General features: G+C 39.6%; 1 protein-coding gene across 3 annotated transcripts in view; it reads right to left on the bottom strand.

Moving 5' to 3' along the window:
• neto1l (neuropilin (NRP) and tolloid (TLL)-like 1, like) overlaps positions 1 to 22985 on the bottom strand; it is a 230616-nt gene that overhangs the window by 26379 nt on the left and 181252 nt on the right. For all 3 annotated transcript variants that reach the window (XR_012050547.1, XM_072913487.1, XM_072913486.1), the window contains exons 10-12: positions 11543 to 11625; positions 10987 to 11132; positions 2786 to 2899 (exon numbers count right to left, since the gene is read on the bottom strand). Coding sequence is in view for 2 of the 3 variants with exons in the window: in XM_072913487.1 (XP_072769588.1) it covers positions 2786 to 2899; positions 10987 to 11132; positions 11543 to 11625 (343 nt within the window). In the remaining variant the exon portion in view is untranslated. The remainder of the gene's footprint in view (positions 1 to 2785; positions 2900 to 10986; positions 11133 to 11542; positions 11626 to 22985) is intronic.

Genomic DNA, 22985 nt, shown 5'->3' with positions numbered 1-22985 from the left:
AACATTTCTAAAAATCCCTTTTTTTGTATTAGCCTTAAGTAATATTCTAATTTTGTGACACACGGAATTTTGGATTTTCATTTGTTGCCACTTCAAATCATCAAAATTAAATGAAATAAACATTTGAATGCATCAGTCTGTGTGCAATGAATAAATATAATGTACAAGTTACACCTTTTGAATGCAATTACTGAAATAAATCAAGTTTTTCAAAATATTCTAATTTACTGGCTTTTACCTGTATATGTACACACAAAACCCAGAACCAGTGAAGTTGGCACGTTGCGTAAATGGTAAATAAAAACAGAATACAATGTCATCAAAAGGTTCAGAGAATCTGGAGAAATCATGGCAAGCCGAAAACCAACACTGAATGCCTGTGACCTTCGATCCCTCAGGCGGTACTGCATCAAAAACCGACATCAGTGAGTCAAGGATATCACCACATGGGCTCAGGAACACTTCAGAAAACCACTGTCAGTAACTACAGTTCATTACTACATCTGTAACTGCAAGTTAAAACTCTACTATGCAAAGCAAAAGCCATTTATCAACAACACCCAGAAACGCTGCCGGCTTCGCTGGGCCCGAGCTCATCTAAGATGGACTGATGCAAAGTGGAAAAGTTTTCTGTGGTCTGACGAGTCCACATTGCAAATTGTTTTTGGAAATTGTGGATGCTGTGTCCTCCGGACCAAAGAGGAAAAGAACCATCCTAGTCACGTCCGTTGTGTCCTTGGGCAAAACACTTCACCCCTTGCTCCTGATGGCTGCTGGTTAGCGCCTTGCATGGCAGCTCCCGCCATCAGTGTGTGAATGTGTGTGTGAATGGCTGAATGTGGTAATACTGTCAAAGCGCTTTGAGTACCTTGAAGGTAGAAAAGCGCGATACAAGTATAACCCATTTATCATTTATTATCCTGACTGATATAGGCGCAAAGTTCAAAAGCCAGCATCTGTGATGGTATGGGGGTGTATTAGTGACCAAAGCATGGGTAACTTACACATCTGTGAAGGCACCATTAATGCTCCATACAGCTTTTGGAGCAACATACGTTTGTATGTCGCCATCAAAGCAACGTCTTTTTCATGGACGCCCCTGCTTATTTCAGCAAGACAATGCCAAGCCACATTCTGCACGTGTTACAACAGCGTGGCTTCATAGTAAAAGAGTGCGGGTACTAGACTGGCCTGCCTGTAAAATACGACAACGAAGACCCCGGACTGTTGAACAACTTAAGCTGTACATCAAGCAAGAATGGGAAATAATTTACTGAACGTTTACTGAGTGTCGTTAAAAGGAAAGGCCATGTAACACAGTGGTAAAAATGCCCATGTGCCAACTTTTTTGCAATGTGTTGCTGCCATTAAATTTAAAGTGAATGATTATTTGCAAAAAGAAAAAAAGTTTCTCAATTCGAACATTAAGTATCTTGTCTTAGCAGTGTATGCAATTGAATATAAGTTGAAAAGGATTTGAAAATCATTGTATTCTGTTTTTACGTACAATTTAAACAACGGGCCAACTTCACTGGTTTTGTGCATTGTAAATGTATATATATATATATATATATATATATATATATATATATACACATACATATATATATATATATATATATATATATATATATATATATATACACACATATATATATATATATATATATGTGGCCCTGCGATGAGGTGGCGACTTGTCCAGGGTGTACCCCGCCTTCCACCCGATTGTAGCTTAGATAGACTCCAGCGCCCCTCGCGACCACGAAGGGAATAAGCGGTAGAAAATGGATGGATGGATGGATATATATATGTATGTATATTTATTGTACATTAAGTAACAACTGATAAAGTGGATTTTATTTTTAGCTGTCAAAATAAAGAGTTTTGTGGTGCACATATGTACGTGTATATATATATGTATATTTCTTGTACATTATGTAACAACTGATAAAGTGGATTTTATTTTTAGCTGTCAAAATAAAGAGTTTCGTGGTGCACATATGTAAGTGTATGTATATATATATATATATATATATATATATTATATATATATATATATATATATATATATGCATATATATATTATATATATATATATATATATATATGCATATATATATGACCTATCATACATATATATATGCATATATATATGACCTATCATATATATATATATATATATATATATATATACACGTTGTTTTGCCATATACATATACATATATATATATATATATATATATATATATACATATACTTATATATACATACATATATACATACATATATATATATGCATATACATATATATACATACATATATATATATACATACATACATACATATACATACATATATATACATATTTATGAATATATATATACCCTCGAGTTGCTGGCACGGCCGCTCTACCAACTGACCCACGCCATTGTTATATAGTGTACGAGGAATTGATTGGAATTGATTGATCCATCATGATACTCTTGTTTCATTGGTTGGTTTAAATTGGCCAATCATGACACCCTGTATCCATGATAGGTCAATGTGTGCAACAGACCTACAAGGTATGGTATGGTTTAATTATTTAAAATATGCTTAAGGAGTTATATTTAGGCACATCACTTGATTACAGTTGCACAATTCAACAAGTCCGAAAAAAGAGTAGGAACAACCCATATTCACACAAATCTTGCATATCCAGCCACCATTTTGCTATTGTTGCGTTGTCAACATTTCAGATGAGTAATTATGTACAATTCCAACACACTTGCATCAACAACTCACCTTTACACTGATTCTCATCCCATGGGTACACACAGTTCTGCATGCCGTTGCACACCAGTGTGTTGTTTATGCACATGTTACTGTGGCAGAAGAAGGCATCTGGATCACATGGAGCTGGAATCACAACAGAGGCACACTGAGCTGAGACACACTTGTTTCACATTGAAAGTCACGAGATTAAAAAGATGTTCCAAAAACAAACATACAATTGACACTATTAACAGCAGAAAATCTGTAAACTGCTTAAAAATGTACAAATCAGTGGAAAATAATGAGATTAGTGTTGCACACTTCAACACCGAAATTAAACCTTTTGATTTAGAAATGTCGCACTGACTCACATCTCATACAAAAAGCCCTCTCACCCCTCGTCTAAGCGCGGCCTTGCCGTCACCGTCATCATAAGACCGCCATTCCATGTCTCCGCCCTGTCTATGATGTCAGCACAAGGGCAGAGCAACCCATCAGGAAGACACGGTCGTAAAATCAGCGCGCTGATGTTAGGGCAGACATCATCATAAAGTGGCATAATATAAAGTCAAGGTGCCCTTGCTCTGGATTCCTTTGTTACAATTTAAAGGAGGAAAAAGAGAACATTCTAAATCTTCTTCCCTACTATGAAGTTTCAGTACAATTCAGCAAATTTAAAAGGCAATACAATAATACATTTTCTGCTGAAGATACATATTTGTTTAATGTAAAAATGGCTGTGTTGCCATTGAACGATGAGTGTTTATCAGTGTTTCCTGCTAGGAACCAGCAGAGGGGGCCAAGCCTCTTTGCTTGATGCCAGCTCAGTAAAGAGACCAGAATGTGATCCTTTCTGATCTGCTGCAAAATTAATATCAAGACGTAATAAAAGTGCCCTTTTGCCCACACATAAACGTGTCCCAGTCGATGCTGGAGGCATAAATTACCAGCTAAATGAGTAGCTGATGGGAATAATAATGCAGAAGGCGAGTGATACCGGTCAAACAGTATCAAGTTGATTTGATTAAATGTTTAATGACTATCAATATACGTATAAATGTATCTAATGACTCTTATCCAAATATGATAATGCTGTTATTTCTGATGATTATTGCACAAGCCATAATGTATTTACTGTAAATTCCAGACTATAAACCGCTACTTTTTTCCTACTCTTAGAACCCTGTGGCTTATAAAACGGCGCAGCTATACTATGGGGTTTTCTTCACTAACAGCCATAATGCAAATAGTTTTCATAAAACACAAGCAGAGACATCGAAAAGGTGTGTTATTGTTTGTGCTATGACACCATCTTTTGGACGAGTTTGCAAACTGCAGGTGCTGCAAGATGAACATATACAGTATTTTCTTCTGTTTATTGATTTTAACCAGAAGTAGAAGTATGACAAATAAAGCTCCTTAAATCCTTGAAGTACTGTTCCATCTTCTAGTCATCCATAACGTTTCTACTCATATGGATTCATCATTCATCACTCCGAGCAACGTTTGTAAGTTTTACAATATAATTAAAACTACTGATGATATTGTAATGTAATCAAATTAGCGTCAATAGCATGTGAATTTCTATTTGGAGATGAATAAAGCATCTATCTATCTATCTATCTATCTATCTATCTATCTATCAGCGAATATGCTAACACATTCATGAGTGTCTGCGTTAGTATTATAAACTTACAATGGCATTCTTTCTGTATTGTTTCAGTTTCACAAATTTCTCAGTAAATTCACCAAAACATCAACATGGAGTTATTGAGTCTATTTACCTAATTGGGGAGCTAGCTTCCGCAGCTGGCGGGTTCATTAGGATGACTTCTGTTTTGTTTGATCAGCCGTTTTACTGCTGTATTACAGGCACCGGTTAGAAACAATTAAGGTATGTAAATAATCTTTTACAGAATCTTTCTGTGTAAATAACTAATTTCACAAGGTATATATCTGGGGCTCATACTCTGGTCGGCTATTAGATGGGAAGTTGGGAATTTTTTTTCTTCTAAGATTTAGTTGGTCCAGCTTATATATTGGTGAGCTCTGGAGTCCGGAAATGCGGTAATTTAGACATAATGCTGTAAAACAAAAGTCAGTAGATTTATGGTAAACAGCTGGCAGCTCAAATGCCAGAAGTTTTCTGTAAAAATAAAAGTAGCACCGTTTTTCCATTTTGTATTATTACACTGTGAAAATCAATGACTGTAGATTTTAGGGTAAAAAAACTGTCAGCTCAGATGCCAGAATTTTACCGTAAAAATACAAGTGGTTACATTTTTCAATTTACAGTAATGAACTGTAAAAACAACCTCAGATTTTACAGTAAAAAAACTGACATATCAATCGCTAGAATTTTACCGTAAAAATAACAATGATACAGTTTTTACATTTACAGTAATGCACTGTAAAATAAAAAAATAAAAAAACCAACATAGATTTTACAGTAAAAAAAAAAAAGGCAGCTCAGTTGCCAGAATTTTTGTGTAAAAATAACAGTCGTAACGTTGCACTGTTAAAAAAAACAATAAAAAAACAACCACTGTAGACTTTAAGGTCACCGGAATTTACACTTACTTTTTTAGTGTAAAACATACACAGAGAATGTTTGCAGCAAAAAAATGAGCTTTGGCGGTGTTTTTTTTAATTAGGGATATATGCAACGACATGAATATTCCAGATCACCAAAATGATCAGTTATTCATTTTATACACATATTGAAATCTTTTAACCAAGTATTTTCAAAACACTGAAGTGTCTTCTATTCGTGTTAGCATTAAAGCTAGTAGCGGTTAGCGTGCGTGCTACTAATTGTGAATCGTGAAAATCGTGATTTTCGAAGTGTCGTAATCAATCACGATTTTATGATAATAAAAATTGTGATTAAAGAAATAAATACATTTCACCACGGTTAATCAATATACTGGCAATCGATATATCTCCAGTTTTTATAATACGGTAATTTGACACTGTGTTCAAATAATGTGCTTTTACTGCCATCCAGTGTTTACTTGTAAGTTAGGATTTGTTAGTCCACTCTACAGCACTTTGAATTGTACATATTGTGCTCTATAAATAAACATGCCTTGCTTGCCTCTACTCTGTGGGGGGAAAAAATTAGTAAAACATCAATATTTAATAGCGTCCCTTAAATCATTGTCTTTGTTTTCCTAACTATGCACACTTATGTGCAAATTAATAATATTTGGTTGAATTAGGGTTAAGGGTACAAAGAACACTTAAAACATTGATAGTAAATTCATAAACTAACAAGCTTATGCAATGTTATTGAAAAAAACCAAGCCTCAAATCATTACAGCTTTTGCTGCAATTTTTTTTTTTTTTTTACAAAGCTGCTGCTGCAAAATGAGGTATTTTTAATCACACCAAAAAAATGCACACACAATTCTGGAGGCGCTGATTACTGGCAACATGTGAGTCCCCAAGCCTGAAAGACATCATCAGCATCAGTTGTACTCGCAGGTGTGAGCATGCACCACGGATGCTAATGGTTTAATGTTTGCATTTGGGAATACTTTGCATCTAACGGAAGTATCTCGCTGGGAGTCGGCGGTTTGTGAATGACACACTAAAAGCTCCCGGTCCCGCTGGGAAAGAGCAGCTGCGAGAACACTCATAAAGGCCTAAAGATGCACTGTAAGCTGCAAAACACTTTGTCTTAGTGAAAAAATAGAAAGACTGTGATGTCTGCGCTTTTATTTCAGTCACTTGCAGACTGCTTTGATATAATATGATAATGATTGGATGAAATTGAGTGTGATATCGGAAATTCATGATCATATCTATATGAAGATGTTCACGCCTACGTCGTATCAGTCAGCGTATTCGATGAATACATGAAAAGACTGCTGCATATCAAGTGCAGCCCTTCAATTGGACACTAAACAATGCATATATATTATAATAGCATTGTGTTTTTATAGCTTTGGAAGTAAGACGAAGAATAGACTGAGTCACCTGTTGACTGCTCAGTAGTTTGCATGAAAGGCCGGGGTCTTTTGGCACAGGCGTTGCCCTGGTTACGGTGCATCAGTGAAAAGCCCTTGCAAAAAAGGATGACACTACTAACCTAACAAAGAACCTTCTGTGTTAGACCTAAATGCTTTCATTAACAGGTTAGATACTGCACCATCAGCTCAATATGCGGACCAATTATGAATAGAAACATCTCTCTGTTCAACAATGTCATTGACATGGAAAAGACTCACAATGATTAGGTGTTGCATAATGACTGTTTGCATTTTAAAGCCTGTGTGTGTGCTATAATCTTCCGGCTCAAACATAAGCATGGACACACAATAACTCCCCTTTTCGCGTTGTCTTTGCAATAGGACTGTGGCGAGAGCAGATGCTCTATCCATCGTCTGTATTCGCACAATCACCCACAGGCACCATTCTATAAAATAGAGACATATTTGATCTTTTTCTACTATCACCGCCTTTGAAAGCATCAGTTTCTGTTGCAAGAGCTGACATAACCAGTGAGCGGGAGTCGCACCTTTCAGCGGTTGCACGAGTCGGAATTTAAACATTTTTAATTGCAGGGATGTAAGCAGGGATGCTGCCCCCCGCGATCCGACCTCGGATAAGTGGAGGAAAATGGATGGATGGAGGGATGTGAGCACCCTTTGAGAAAAAAATAGAGAATTATAAAGAGGAAAATTTGAAAAAAAATCTCAATATCCTGCAATTGGGTGCATTTCTACACTATATTTTACCTTTAGATGTATTCTAATCTACCAACCTATTTGGCTGTCTTTTTGACACATGTCCATGTAATGTACCACATACCGCATTTTTCGGAGTATAAATCGCTCCGGAGTATAAGTCGCACCGGCCGAAAATGCATAATAAAGAAGGAAAAAAACGTATATAAGTCACATTGGAGTATAAGTCGCATTGTTTGGGGAAATGTATTTGATAAAACCCAACACCAAGAATAGACATTTGAAAGGCAATTTTAAATAAATAAAGAATAGTGAACAACAGGCTGAATAAGTGTACGTTATATGACGCATAAATAACCAACTGAGAACGTGCCTGGTATGTTAACGTAACATATTATGGTAAGAGTCATTCAAATAACTATAACATATAGAACATGCTATACGTTTACCAAACAATCTGTCACTCCTAATCGCTAAATCCCATGAAATTTTATACGTCTAGTCTCTTACGTGAATGAGCTAAATAATTTGATATTTTACGGTAATGTGTTAATAATTTCACACATAATTCGCTCCTGAGTAAAAGTCGCACCCCCAGCCAAACTGTGGAAAAAAAACTGCGACTTATAGTCCGAAAAATACGGTAATTAAATTTTTTTTTGTAGATAATTTACTAACATTATCATAATTGAAAATGCAGTAACACTTTAGTATGGGGAACATATTCACCATTAATTAGTTGCTTATTAACATTCAAATTAGTAACATATTGGCTCTTAATTAGTCATTATTAAGTACTTATTAATGCCTTATTCTGCATTGCCTTATTACACAACCGGTAAGCCATTAACTAAGAGTCTTCCCTCAATAACCTGAGAATTATTGCTTATTAGTAACCCTAACCCTTATATGTTCCCCTAGTGTCCAAATAACTTTAAATTAAGTTTTTTGTTACTTTAATAAGCAACTAATTAATGGTGAATATGTTCCCCATACTAAAGTGTTACCGAAAATGCAATGTACAAATATATGACATACATGCAAAGAACTCAGAAAACTTTTCCCATTTGGCAACACTATCCTGTAGCCACGCCCCCTCGGGTAATATACTTCCGGTGTTATGACCTCTGTTTACAATACATCACGTCAAAAATACATCTTCTTGTTAGCTACGAATAAATACTTTAGAACTACAACTGGTTCAGAAATAACGTTTGGAGTGTAATCATCCAAATATGATTAGCAGCAAAGTAGACAGCCGTCAACGTTGTGGCTCGGATAGCGAATGGAGATGGATATGGAGATGGATATTTTGATGCAAAAATGAATGTTTAAAAACGCGGATTTCCACGTTTTCGCCGAAGTTTCACATGCCTCTACTTGTAAATGTCAACAAAACTTCAGAGCTCAGTTTTACAGACATTGGGCCTGCTCTACTAAAATCCCAAATACCACGAGCTAAACAACGCGTGCAAACTATAAAATTGCGTGTACTATTATTAGTGGGCGTGGTGCGGGTGATCTACTAAGACTGCGTGTACAATTGATAACAGGGGGTGGGGCGGGGGCGTGGTTGGGGGCGTGGTTAAGAGGGGAGGAGTATATTTACAGCTAGAATTCACCAAGTCAAGTATTTCATATAAGAAATACTTGACTTTCAGTGAATTCTAGCTATATATATATATTTATTTTATTATATGTATATATATATATATATATATATATATATATATATATATATATATAAGAAATACTTGACTTTCAGTGAATTCTAGCTATATATATATATTTATTTTATTATATATATATATATATATATATATATATATATATATATATATATATATATATATATATATATATATATATATATATATAATAAAATAAATACTTGAATTTCAGTGTTCATTTATTTACACATATACACTCATCTACTCATTGTTGAGTTAAGGGTTGAATTGTCCATCCTTGTTCTATTCTCTGTCACTATTTTTCTAACCATGCTGAACACCCTCTCTGATGATGCATTGCTGTGTGGCACGCACAAAAGTGCTTTCATCAAATGCACTAGAGTCGGGAATCTACCATCTCTCCCTAGCATGGCCCAAAACCTGTCAATCTTTGCTTCTTGAGGAAGATCTTCACTGCCAAGGACTTGGTAGTCCACTACTTCTTCCCGGAGGCTATCCAGGTCCAATCGCAGCTGCGGCTTGGAACTTACAAGCGTATTTCTTCATCTTACTCGTCGTCGGCGTCGCCATGGCTGTATCTTCCTCATTCTTCTGCTTCGTCTCCTTCTTGTGTGCGCAGTTGTGCACTGCACTCTCTAAAAGCCCTAGATGTTATTGTCACATATGCATGTACAGTAGATGGCAGTATTGTCCTGTTTAAGAGTGTCACAACATTGCTGTTTACGGCAGACAAACTGCTTTACGGTAGACGAAAACGTGACTGCTGTTGTTACCACGCTCGGAGGACGTTAATGAAACTGCCTAACAATAAACTCACATAAGACACCAAGAACTCGCCCTCGATCATTCTACACTTATAACGTGATTGGGCAGGCGGAGCTGGAGGGGGCATGGCCTCCAGCTCCGCCTGAATTTCGGGAGATTTTCGGGAGAAAATTTGTCCCGGGAGGTTTTCGGGAGAGGCGCTGAATTTCGGGAGGGTTGGCAAGTATGACCTCCTTGTGGTCTACATAACATGTAACGATGGTTCTTTAGTCAACATTTTGCATAGATGTTTTACAGACCATCTTCAAGCTGCTTTCTGACCATCTCTAGAATGCGACGTTTTAAAGTTAAAGTCAAAGTACCACTGATAGTCACACACACACACTAGGTGTGGTCAAATTTGTCCTCTGCATTTGACCCATCCCCTTGTTCCACCCCCTGGGAGGTGAGGGGAGCAGTGAGCAGCAGCGGCGCTCGGGGAATAATTTTGGTGATTTAACCCCCCATTCCAACCCTTGATGCTAAGTGCCAAGCAGGGAGGTAACGGTCCCATTTGTATAGTCTTTGATATGACTCGGCCGGGGTTTGAACTCATGACCTACCGATCTCAGGGCGGACACTCTAACCACAAGGCCACTGAACAGTTTGTGAGCAGTCTTATTGACATGCCTTCTCTTTGACTGTGTTTTCTCCCTGCCATGTTGTAGTTTTTAGCGCTTCCATATGAAGTCTACCAACAGATATTAGGTCCGAACTATATAGTCCTTTGTATTAGAAATGGCAACAGCAGAGGATGCATGTGCATGTACGAGCCAGTCTTCCCCACAACGAGTGGATCGAGAAAAAGAAGGAGCTTATTGACTACAGCGTTGGACTACAATGGTGGACTTGTGCAAAACACCTTGGGTAAATCTCAACCATATATGGATAAATCGCTGACGTCACCAATTAGAAAAGCGTCACAAATGGGGCAAATTCTAAACTTGTTTGGAGGAAGTAAGCAATATCTTCGCCATGCCTCCCGAGCCACACTTTGGACACCCCTATACTCTTGTACTGCAGGTGTTAGGTTCTGGAGTCTTACGCTCTTGGTAGGTGGTGAAAAGAATGCGGAAGCGACTTTTCCGGCTGGCCTCGTCCGCCCACATCCGGATGACGCCCAGCGTGGACACCAGCATGAGGTCATTGGCCACCGTGGAGCAGAATTTACTCTTCAGGTCCTCCACCGAACTAAAATGAGATAAGTGTTGAGGAGACTTTTCTTTTTTTGTGCATTTTTATGAATCCCATGTTATGATATTCATCCTCCATCCCACTTGATAACTTCACATTTGAATAATCACTTGTCTGATTTTATTATGTATTATGCTACTATTATACTACTGAGGATAACTACAGTTAAGCAGCCAGTCAGTATCTTCAATTTGATCAAATACAGAAATACAATTCAAAACAGAATTTCAATACCAGTAGCTCGATGGTTGAATATCAGCTATGTGATATATCATAAATGATTTGACCACCATTGATCAGTGTGCAGGTAACATAAGAACTATGACATCTTGTCATCTTGATACCAAATAATACTGCTTTGTTTATCTCAATAATATCAGTTTCATAAAACCCTGCTTTTTTCTTACCTGCCGCCATCGTACACCGCCACAAAGTTACGCTTGCACTCATTGGAGTTGGCCATTTCGTAGTCAAGGAAACGCAGGTAGATCTAGATGATGAAAAAACACAAACATGGTCAAATGATCTGTGACACAAAATAATTTCAATAGTATTGATACGAATATTAGACAACCCGGACGCCTCTTTTCGAAAGTTTTTCGAAAGACGTTTTATGATTTTTCTTATTTGATTACCGTATTTTCCGGACCATAGGGCGCACCAGATTATAAGGCGCACTGCCGATGAATCTTTTTCATATATTAGGCGCACCGGATTGTAGGGTGCACTAAAGGAGTCATATTATTAAAAAAAAATTCTGAATGGAAACACTTCCTTGTGGTCTACATAACATGTAATGATGGTTCTTTGGTCAAAATGTTGCATAGATTATGTTTTACAGATCATCTTCAAGCCACTTTCTGACAGTCACTTCCGGATGCACCGTTTTGTGGGCGGTCTTATTTACGTGGCCTACCTTCGATAGCGTCTTCTCCCCGTCATCTTTGTTGTAGCGGTGTAGCGTGCAAGGACGGGAGTGGAAGAAGTGTCAAAAGATGGAGCTAACTGTTTTAATGACATTCAGACTTTACTTCAATCAATAACGGAGCAGCATCTCCTCATCCGTAAACAACCACACCGGAAATGTGTCCTGTGAAAAACCGTCCGACCGGAACTCTAATAACTAAAGTTCCTTGGGTGAATAATGAATACTCACTACACCGGTATGTTTTAGCGCTTTCATGGCGAGTTTACTGACAGATATAAGTATGAACTTTACACTACTTTATATTAGAAATGGCACTAAAACATTTACTACTAAAACATTTTGATAGATTTTTGAGCGCTGTGTGTAATCTTCTATATTTTCAATGGAACATTTAAAATGTTGGTGTTCTTTATTTGAGACGTATGGCTTATGTTTGACTGGTCACACTTATCATTACACCATGTACCAAATAAAATAGTGTAGCGTCCAAGGAGAGTTTGTACTACAGGGAATTCTGGGTATTTGTTCTGTTGTGTTTATGTTGTGTTGCGGTTCAAATATTCTCCCGAAATGTGTTTGTCATTATTGTTTAGTGTTGGCGTTGTTTATACGACCACCCTTAGTGTGACATGTATGGCTTTTGACTAAAAATGCCCTTCATTCATCCGTATGTCGGGTGTTCCTAATCGACGTGATCATCAAAAGTGGCAACTATCATACAGAGTGACAGCTTGCCTTGACATCTTCAACTGAATAACATTCTCACCCCGTTCAACGCAATAAAAGCATTGAGGTGGGTAAGTTCTACCAAACTTATTTCTTACATTAGGCACACCAGGGTATAAGGCGCACTATCAAGTTTTGAGGAAAAAAAAAGATTTTGTAGTGTGCCTTATAGTCCGGAAAATACAGGTATCTTCAAATTACCATCATAAGTCCTCATTTGTTATCCAACCTTCGTGGATGCCGCTCACCAGTTTGATGTGAGTGTGTGAGCAACAGGAAGAAAAGTTCTGACTCGCTTGGGGAGAAGTTGTTTAGTGCTGCTTGTCAATTTACGATTTAAACCTATAGACCCCAAATGACTGTCATTTTTTTATTGTTCCTTGGAATTAACAAAATAACGTCTAATATTCGGGCCAATAGGGTATCGTATAAAAAAAAGGCCGACATGTTACATTCTTGAAAACAAGTAATTATATATGAATGTACATTTTGCATTTCCTCTTATAGTAGCTTGGTGGTGTTTATTCACGCAACTGCAGATAGTACCAAGTGTTTATTCGGGGTAAGGCGCTAATCATTTATTTGTACAAATATATATTTAAACACATTGTTAGGGGCGTGAATCTTTAGGCACTTAATGATTGGATCCGTTTCCGATTCCTTGGGCGACGATTTGATTTAGAATCGATTCTTGCAAAGCTCCTTCTGGCTGCATGGAGATAGCCTAAAACAAGGGTCAGCAACCCGCGGTTTCAGAGCCGCATGTGGTTCTTTAGCGCCGCCCTTGTGGCTCCCTGGACCTCTTTCAGAGATGTGTGAAAATGGAAAAAGATGAAGAAAACATATGCTGTAGTTTCTGTAGGAGAACAAACATGACACAAACCTTCCTAATTGTTAGAAATCCCGCTGTTTATACTAAACATGCTTCACTGATGAGAGTATTTGGCAAGCACCGTTTGTTCCTACTAATTTCAGCGAACCTTGAACTCATCGTAGTTTGTTTATATGTACAACTTTCTCCGATGCTGCCACAGAAAGAAGTGTTTTATGCCACTCCTTCTTTGTCTAATTTTTTCCACCAAAAGTTTTTTGCTGTGCTTGAATGCACAAAGGTGAGCTTTGTTGATTTTATTGATTTGCTGGAGTGCTTATCAGGGATATTTGGTCAATCCATGACTGCAAGCTAATCGATGCAAACATGCTATTTAGGCTAGCTGTACGTACATATTGCATAATTTTGCCTCATTTGTAGGTATATTTGAGCTTATTTAATTTCCTTTACTTATGTCCTCTGTGTGTTTGATTTATATTTGCATGTATCATGACCAGTGTTGGGTTAGTTACTGAAAACCAGTAACTAGTTACAGTTACTAGTTACTTTATTTCAAAAGTAACTCAGTTACTAACTCAGTTACTTAAACCAAAAAGTAATGTGTTACTGTGAAAAGTAACTATTTAGTTACTTATATATTTAAAAAAAAAAAAATTTAAGGCCCCATTTAATGCCTTTTTAGCCTTCATTTTAGTACTGTTATTGCACTGGAGAATAATACAATCTGTTGATCAACTTGACATGCATTTGCATCACTGAACTCTGCTAAGCAATGTGCTCTACATACAACACACAAAGACAAAGATATGTTTTAAAGGGCCAATTTGTTTCAGACCAGAACAAATTGACAAAACTATTTTAAACAGCTGCAACTTAACATACATAAGTAACAAACAGCATAATAACAACATAGCTGTAAAACAAGAAAGGCACACACTACATACATAAAGCCTAACCAGGCGTTTTCTCAAGGAATTCTGAAATAAAATCATGTCTGAAGCCCAGAACACTCTACACATTTCCCCACTTAGTTTAGAGAAAAGGAAATATTAGCCTGGCCAAATAGTATCCCTCTTTAGGTTTGTGAACTTTATAGTCTAAACATTTAGAGTGATGTGATAATCAAACACTCTAAAAGTTTAAAATGAAAGAGTATATAAGAGAATTGACAGAGTGTGTGTACCTTCAGTGTGCAGTGCCTCATTAAAATCCAGCCGCTGTTGGAGGTGGAGCTAGGTGAGTGTGTGTCTCTTTACTAGCTTCGTCAAAGCATGTTGTTTTTGTCGCTGTTTCAGCATATTTGAAACTTACATTCAACTAAAATGTTCTTTTCTTTGTGGTCGATAAAAGAAACGTACTGAAAATATCTCCATTTTAAGAAACTCGGCTTCGGGGTTCGCCATGACGTCTTGATAGTAGACACAGACACGCCCCCTCCCACACACACACACACACACACACGTACACGCAGACAGCGCGCGGCGCGCCTCTTTTTTGTCGCCTCTTCAGCAGCGCTGCAACACTCAGATCTTCTCAGTTTCTAGCCGATACTACATAAAAAATAACGCAAAATAACGCAGTAACGCATCATGTAGTAACGGTAACGGAGTTACTGAATATAAAAAATAACGCGTTAGATTACTAGTTACCGCCGATAGTAACGGCGTTACAGTAACGCGTTACAAAGTCCCAACACTGATCATGACACATTATCTGTATGTAATATTTCTCATAGTTGTTTGTGTGCCATGTTGTTCCAGACCACAGCAAACGTTAACCAGCTTGCAAAGATTGTAATAAATCCATTAGAAGAAGACAGCCTGCCGTTTTCTTTAACTTGGACACAAACATCTATACCGTTGGCCATTCTAAGCCAGTCATTTCCAGAAGTTATTTCATCCTGTGAGAAGCCTCCATTTTACTAATGATTTCTAATGTTGCAAAAATGTGTAGAATAAAAATTAAAATACAACATTTCTGTCAACGAAGATTTGCATCAGCCTTTGATAGTAGGCTAATATAGCTAATATAGACTCTTACATAACGTGTTACCTTCATTATAACACTTATATAAGGCTTTTAATTTTTTTGCGGCTCCAGACAGATTGTCTTTTTGTATTTTTGGTCTAATATGGGTCTTTCAACATTTTGGGTTGCCGACCCCTTGCCTAAAACATTATTTTAATAATTGATTCTTATTGATAAAAAAACATTTTTTTTTTTTTTGTCATTAAAAAATAAAATCATGTGTGCTTACGGACTGTATCCCTGCATACTGTATTGATCTATATTGATACATAATGTAGGAACCAGAAATATTAATAACAGAAAGAAACAACCCTTTTGTGTGAATGAGTGTGAATGAGTGGGGGAGGGAGGTTTTTTGGGTTGGTGCACTAATTGTAAGTGTATCTTGTGTTTTTTATGTTGATTTAATAAAAACAATTGTTTTTATTTTTTTTTTAATTTTACGATCCACGGACAGGTACCGGGGCGCGGCCCGGTGGTTGGGAACCACTGCCTTAAGGTATTAAGGCTTTCTCTTAAGAAAACGATTGCAGCTATTTTGGATACAACACTTCTCAGACGGCAAGAGAAACTTTCGAATGTCAAGGTCAGCTGTGATTCTATTTACCGAAAAACTTTCTCCATTTGTCGAAAGAGAGACAACGAGAATGCGGGCTCCCGTGGATGCGATAAAAAAAGGTAGCGTGTGCTTTGTATTACCTGGCCATTGTGTGTGTGTGGACAAGGATAATGTTAGGTGGGATTTGCCCTGGATAAGCTTAGCCAGCTTAGTGTAGAAGGGGTCTTAATCTAGCAGATAGCAGATGACCATTATGAAAGACCAACATACTATCAGTGCAGTATCAATGCAGCTAGTGAGTGTGCCATACACTAACTGGAGTTTCACTGATTTACCCGTCACTAGCGTCTATTAAATTGGAAGCAATTATTTGAGGAAGTGAGGTGAATATTGTTGCGGCGCGGATTCGAACCCAAGATTCTCCCGCAGCAAGATCACACTCTCTGCCTGGCAGCATGCCAGGACACGCCGCCGCACGCGCCGAGTGCCTCACGCCCAGGCTTCGCCGTAGCTGCAGGCTGTCACTCATCAGCGCACCTGGCAGCAATCAGGAGGACAGCATATTTACATGGTTAATTTTACACTTAATCCTGCAACCAACACTTAGAGTAGCATACACATCCCACACAATCATCAAAGGTTACAATAAACCTGGTAACCTTAAGTCCTTCGTGGTGTCGTCTCCTTCCAACCCTCACGTACATAACGGTACGTTCCGGCCAACCATGTCGGAACCAGACGACACCCCCCAGCCTAGCCTCACTCCCCAGGCTCGGATCCCACGAAGTCCGGACTTGGAGGTAAGGTGCTCAGTCCTGAAGACGCACCAGACTCGTTTTGAGGCATTAGAGGACAATTTAGAGAAGGCTTTCACCAAGTTATATACTAAGATGGACGAGCTAGTCCCCAGCCCAGTGCAAGACTTGGTAACAGGACAGCATGCTACACCAGCCACTAGCGCTACCCTTAGCCGAGAGCCCAAGATTGCTAGCCCTAGGCTCTTTGAGGGTGATTTTGAGCTCTGTAGGGTTTTTTTGGTGCAATGTGAGTTTATTTTTTTGCACCAACCCTTGCGCTACACTACCGATGGGGCCAAAATTGCATTTAGTTTTTCGCTGCTTGCCGGACCTGCTCTCAAGTGGGCTACTGCAGCTTTGGACAAGTCACTGGGCCTCGGCACCGACTACTCAGCCTTTCGGCATTCAGCAAACGAACTCGCTCGGTGGCAGCTTACACCCTTGAGTTCCGGACCATTGCGGCACAGCGGCTGGAACGACAAAGCTCTCCAAAGTGCTTTTCGTCAGGGTCTCGCCGAAGAAATCAAAGACGGTCTGCTGAGGGATAGACCAACCTCTTGCAGAGGCCTCATTGACTTGGCACTCCAGTACGACAAAAGACTTGTGGAGCGAGCAACCAAGAGATCCCGGAGCGTCGCTAGATTTTCCCGGGAGACTCCCGAATTTCAGTGCCCCTCCCGAAAATTTCCCGGGGCAACCATTCTCCCGATTTGCACCCGGACAACAATATTGGGGGCGTGCCTTAAAGGTACTGCCTATAGCGTCCTCTCTCACCTGAAAAGGAGACTATTATATATGTCTCCGTTATCCCTAGGTTTATCTATAACCCATAAAGTAGGCAGGCACAAAGCTATTTCTCAGCGTTTGTTTATTCCAGCCGGCACGTTAATACACTGACACACAACATCCGGATTCCCATCATGCATTGCTTCAAAACTACGCCAAGTAGTAGTGTCCAAAAAGATAACAGAGACGAAGCAGAAGAACGAAGAAGAGACATGGCGACGACGAGTAAGAAGAAGTACGATTGCAAGTTCCAAAATGATTGGAAAAAATAATTTCAGTTCATCCAGGACAGCTCAAAGGGGAAGGGGTATGCTGCCTGCACATTTTGTAGATCAGACTTTTATGTGTGTGTATTTGTGTAAATAAATGAACACTGAAATTCAAGTATTTATTTATATATATATATAAAATTATACTTGAATTTCAGTGAATTCTAGCTATAAATATACTCCTCCCCCCTTAACCCAACCCCGTCCACCTCAAAACCCCCCCAATCTCCCGAATTCGCAGGTCTCAAGGTTGGCAAGTATGCTCACAACACAGACAAGAGAACAATATTCAATCTACAACAATGTTAAATAATGAAGTATTCTGTAATTGAGAAATCTTACTTAAAATCTTATGACGTTAAAAGCCCTTGTCCTTCCATCGATGTCGATCAGTCGTTCATCAAGACAAGATCGCCCAATCACAGTCGCGGCTCTGCATCCTTGCACAGCGCCAAACTGGCTATGATGAGGGCTAATGAATGGGCCGTTCATCAAGTGTGACAGGAGAATGTGACACTTTAAACGCCAGAAAAGGAGGAATTCTCTATTGATGAATTTGGCTAATGTAGGCTGCAATGTCAGCACGATGAGTGAAATGGGTCTAAACGTGCAAAACATGCCCTGCATATTGGTGCATATAGGCTTCTGTAGAATAAAACATCACTTTTCTGATAGTGTCTTTAAAACATAGAATTACGATTTATCAGTGTCAAACACATATAGTAGACATGTGCATACATCCTGCTTATAGGGGTGTACATTCTTAAAACTACAACACTGACTAGAAGGAATTAAATCACCTTCTTCGAGCGCAGGACTAGAAGATGGAAGAGCTTCTCAAGACATTTCATCCCCCTTAGGGATGATGATGCAGCATGGATTTAACATTTTAATGTTTTCTTTATGGATGTAAGAGTGCAAGGAATGTTGTTTCTCAGCAGGGTGGTAATCCCCCTCAGTGATGTGACAGGAACGGGTTAAAAGGATTAAAATGCCTCTGCAGGTAGAAATAGCTCAAGTAGTTAAAATATCAGTAAGGAACAGTTTTTTTGCACCATATTGAAATGTACTGAATATATATTTCAACAATTGTACGACAACAACGTATTGGATATAGAGACTCTGAAGACGTCTTTATAAAACGTTTTTGGTAAAATATTTTATAAGACAAAAACATATATATTTTTCACCAATCAGTTTTGTGTATCGCAAATTTTTAAACAAGCATTATTAACACCAATGCTAATGCTAACAGGTAGTCTACCAATCATATACTTTGTTTTGGTGGCTACATTTCCATGAAGCTAAGGACCGGGGGCCAGACTTCTCCCTTTCACTATCAAATCAAATCAAATCAACTTTATTTATAAAGCACATTTAAAATTTACCACAGAGGTAGCCAAAGTGCTGTACAATGGACAGGTTAAAAGATAAAACGAGTACCGAGCAAACACAACACAAACAGAACACGATAAAAAATAAATAAATAAAATAGAATAAATAAAAACATAAAAACAGGTTCACAGCAGGTGTATTATGGGGCGCCATTGCAGGATGGATATCACTCAGTGTTAAAAGCCATGGAATAAAAGTATGTTTTTAAGAGAGATTTAAAAACAGGAAGAGAGGAGACTTGTCTAACACTCAGGGGTAGGTCGTTCCAGAGCTTGGGAGCGGCAACAGCGAAAGCTCTGTCACCTCTAAGCTTCAGCCTTGTGTCAGGGACCGTCAGTAGCAGCTGATCGGCTGATCTTAAGGATCGGGTGGGGCAGTAAGGCTGAAGGAGGTCTGAGAGATAAGTTGGCGCGAGGTTGTTTAGACATTTAAAAACAAATAAAAGGAGTTTAAAATGTATTCGATAACGCACAGGGAGCCAGTGAAGGGACGCTAAAATAGGGGTGATGTGCTCACGTCTGCGGGTCTGTGTTAGCAGACGAGCAGCAGAGTTCTGCACGAGCTGCAGGCGGGCGAGGGAGGCCTGGCTGATGCCTACATACAGGGCATTACAGTAGTCAAGACGAGTCGAGATAAAGGCGTGGATTAATTTCTCAAGATCATGTCCTGATAGAAGCGGTTTCACTTTCGCTATTTGGCGTAATTGATAAAAGCTTTTTTGTATGACGCTGCTGATTTGTTTTTCGAATTTAAAATCTGAGTCGAACTTTACCCCCAGGTTTGTGACACAATCGCTGAGATACGGGGTCAGAGTGCCGAGGTCAACGTTGGGGGAGGGAGAGCGACTTGGACCGAACAACATAACTTCTGTTTTATCTTCATTTAGGCTCAGGAAGTTAGCTGAAAGCCAGACTTTGATGTCGTGCAGGCAGTCAATAAGACGTTGAACCGTGTTATTTTGTGCCATGGGAAAATAAATCTGGCAATCATCGGCGTAAAAATGAAATGCAATACTGTACTTCCTAAAAATAGAACCAAGGGGGAGAAGATAAAGCGCAAATAAAATTGGGGCAAGGATTGAGCCCTGGGGGACCCCATGTGGTAAAGGAGCTATGGAAGACATAAAACTGTCTACTTTTACACAAAAACTCCTGTCGGTTAGGTACGACCGGAACCAGTTGAGGGCGGCGCCCTTAATGCCCACACAGTTCTCAAGACGAGTGATTAAGGTGGCGTGGTCGACGGTGTCGAACGCAGCAGACAGATCTAAAAGCACCAGGACAACATATTTACCAGAATCAGTTGACAGGAGGATATCGTTAAAAACTTTTAGAAGCGCTGACTCTGTGCTGTGGAGGGCTTTAAAACCGGACTGGAACAGCTCAGTGATACCATTATCCTCTAAGAAGGGCAACAACTGACTGTAGACAACCTTCTCTAATATTTTGGAAATGTATGGAAGATTAGAGATAGGTCTGAGGTTAGAGAGGAGAGAGGGGTCGAGGCTTGGTTTTTTAAGTAGAGGTCGTACCACTGCATGTTTAAACTCTACTGGAACTATTCCAGAAGAGAGGCTACTATTGATAATGTTAAGGACACTTGATCCAATAGTAGCAAGTACCTCCTTAAACAGGCGAGGTGGGAGGGCATCTGCAGGAGAACCAGAGGGCTTCATATGACTAACTGTGTCACTTAAAAAAGAAAAGGACACCGGCTCAAACTGATGGAAAACAGAAGAGAAATGCAGAGGAACAGAAGGGTCATATGAAGGCTGAGATAAACTGGCTCCAGTTGACACAATTTTGTTGGTGAAAAAATTGAGACAATTTTCACAGAATTCAAAAGAAGCATCAAAACCAACAGATTTGGGAGCATCAATGACAGTGTTAATAGTTTTAAACAAAACTCTGGGGTTGTTACAGTTAGAAGATATAATCTGAGATAGATATATATTCATTTCTGCTTTTACAGTCATCTGAAAGGAAAACAGGCTTTCTTTAAAAATGGCAAAGGACACATGCAGCCTGTCTTTTTTCCATTTTCTCTCTGCTCTTCTACATACGCGCCTGGCAGCCCGAGTGACGTCATTCAACCAGGGGTGAGGCGTGGCTTTAGAGCGGCGGCATTTGAAAGGTGCAATCGTGTCCAGTGTTTGTAAACAAATAGAGTTGAACCCAGAAACCAACTCTTCAGTATTCAGACATACAGAGGCTGCAGAATTATCATCACAAAGAGTCGAAAAAATTGAGGAGAACAGAGCAGGAGACGAAGAATTAAACATGCGAGAGCGTTGGGGCAGAGCGCACAATTTAACTGGACATTGCGTGGGAATATCAAACAGGATCGGCATGCGATCAGAGAACACAGCGTCGCAAATGTCCAAATTAAAAACACACAAACCATACGAGAGCACTAAATCGAGTGTATGCCCGCATTCATGTGTAGAACCACACAGACTGTACAAAGTTAAATGAGTCGATTATATTCAGGAAGCTCCTGGAAAGCGGCTCGCCTGGACAGCAGGTGTGAATATTAAAATCACCCACAATAAGGACACGATCATATTTGGGCAGGATTTCAGCCAGAAATTCAGAAAAGTCAGTTATAAAGTCTTTGTGGTACTTGGGTGGTCGATAGATGACGGCACACAGGACGACATCAGAAAGACCCAGTTCAAACATACACAGTTCGAAGCTTGAAAAGGAGGATTGCAGGCGGATCTGACGGCATTTAAAGTCATTTTTAAAAAACGACTGCTAATCCTCCTCCTTTTCGACCGGACGGCCGTGGGGAATTAAAGTAGGAACACTCCGGAGGCAGAAGTTCATTAAGAGGGGCGGACTCACCGGCTCTCAGCCATGTCTCCGTCACACAGAGGAAGTCCAGTCCGCGGGAAGTAAAGAAATCCTTCAGGATAAACGTTTTGTTTGTCAAAGATCTTACGTTCACAAGACCGAACCTGGCGGGGGCCAGCACGTCCAAGGCCGCAGTTAATCCGGGTGGGGCCCGACACACAGCTCGCAGGTGGCGGGAATCCACCCCGCGCCTCCGGGGGCGGGGACAGCAGGAGCGACGGCGGCAAGCCTCTTCCTCCAAACCAACGATAGGAACCAGCCAGGAGCCGATGGGATCGAGCGAGCGTGGGTGCAGGAGGAGACCGGATACCGCACCATTCCTCCTTCGGGAAGCCACGGGAAGCCGGGCCAGGAGTGCCCTAACTTTCACCAGCTGGCCGCCACGTTTACCGCGGCGCCGGAGACGCTTCCGCCGGGGGAGAGGAGCCAGGGGGCGGGAAAGGAAGGCAGGAATCCGGCCAGGTGAAAAAGCTGACTGGGACGTCGAAAAACCAACGTCGAAGTTGATCATATCAGTGGGAGAGGGGCAAAGATCCAACAGTGTTTGGCGGTCATACACAAGCAGTGAGCTGACAGAGACGAAAATAGACGCAAACAACACAAAAACGAACAGAGCTGACAGCGAGAGACGGCAGGCCAAAGCACATACTGGCACCATCTTTTTTTTTTCTATTA

The sequence above is a fragment of the Nerophis lumbriciformis genome, linkage group LG07 (genome assembly GCF_033978685.3).
Source record: "Nerophis lumbriciformis linkage group LG07, RoL_Nlum_v2.1, whole genome shotgun sequence".
Lineage (NCBI taxonomy): Eukaryota > Metazoa > Chordata > Actinopteri > Syngnathiformes > Syngnathidae > Nerophis > Nerophis lumbriciformis.
The sequence above is the reverse complement of the archived record's forward strand: the minus strand, read 5'-3'. Positions and strand labels throughout refer to the sequence as shown.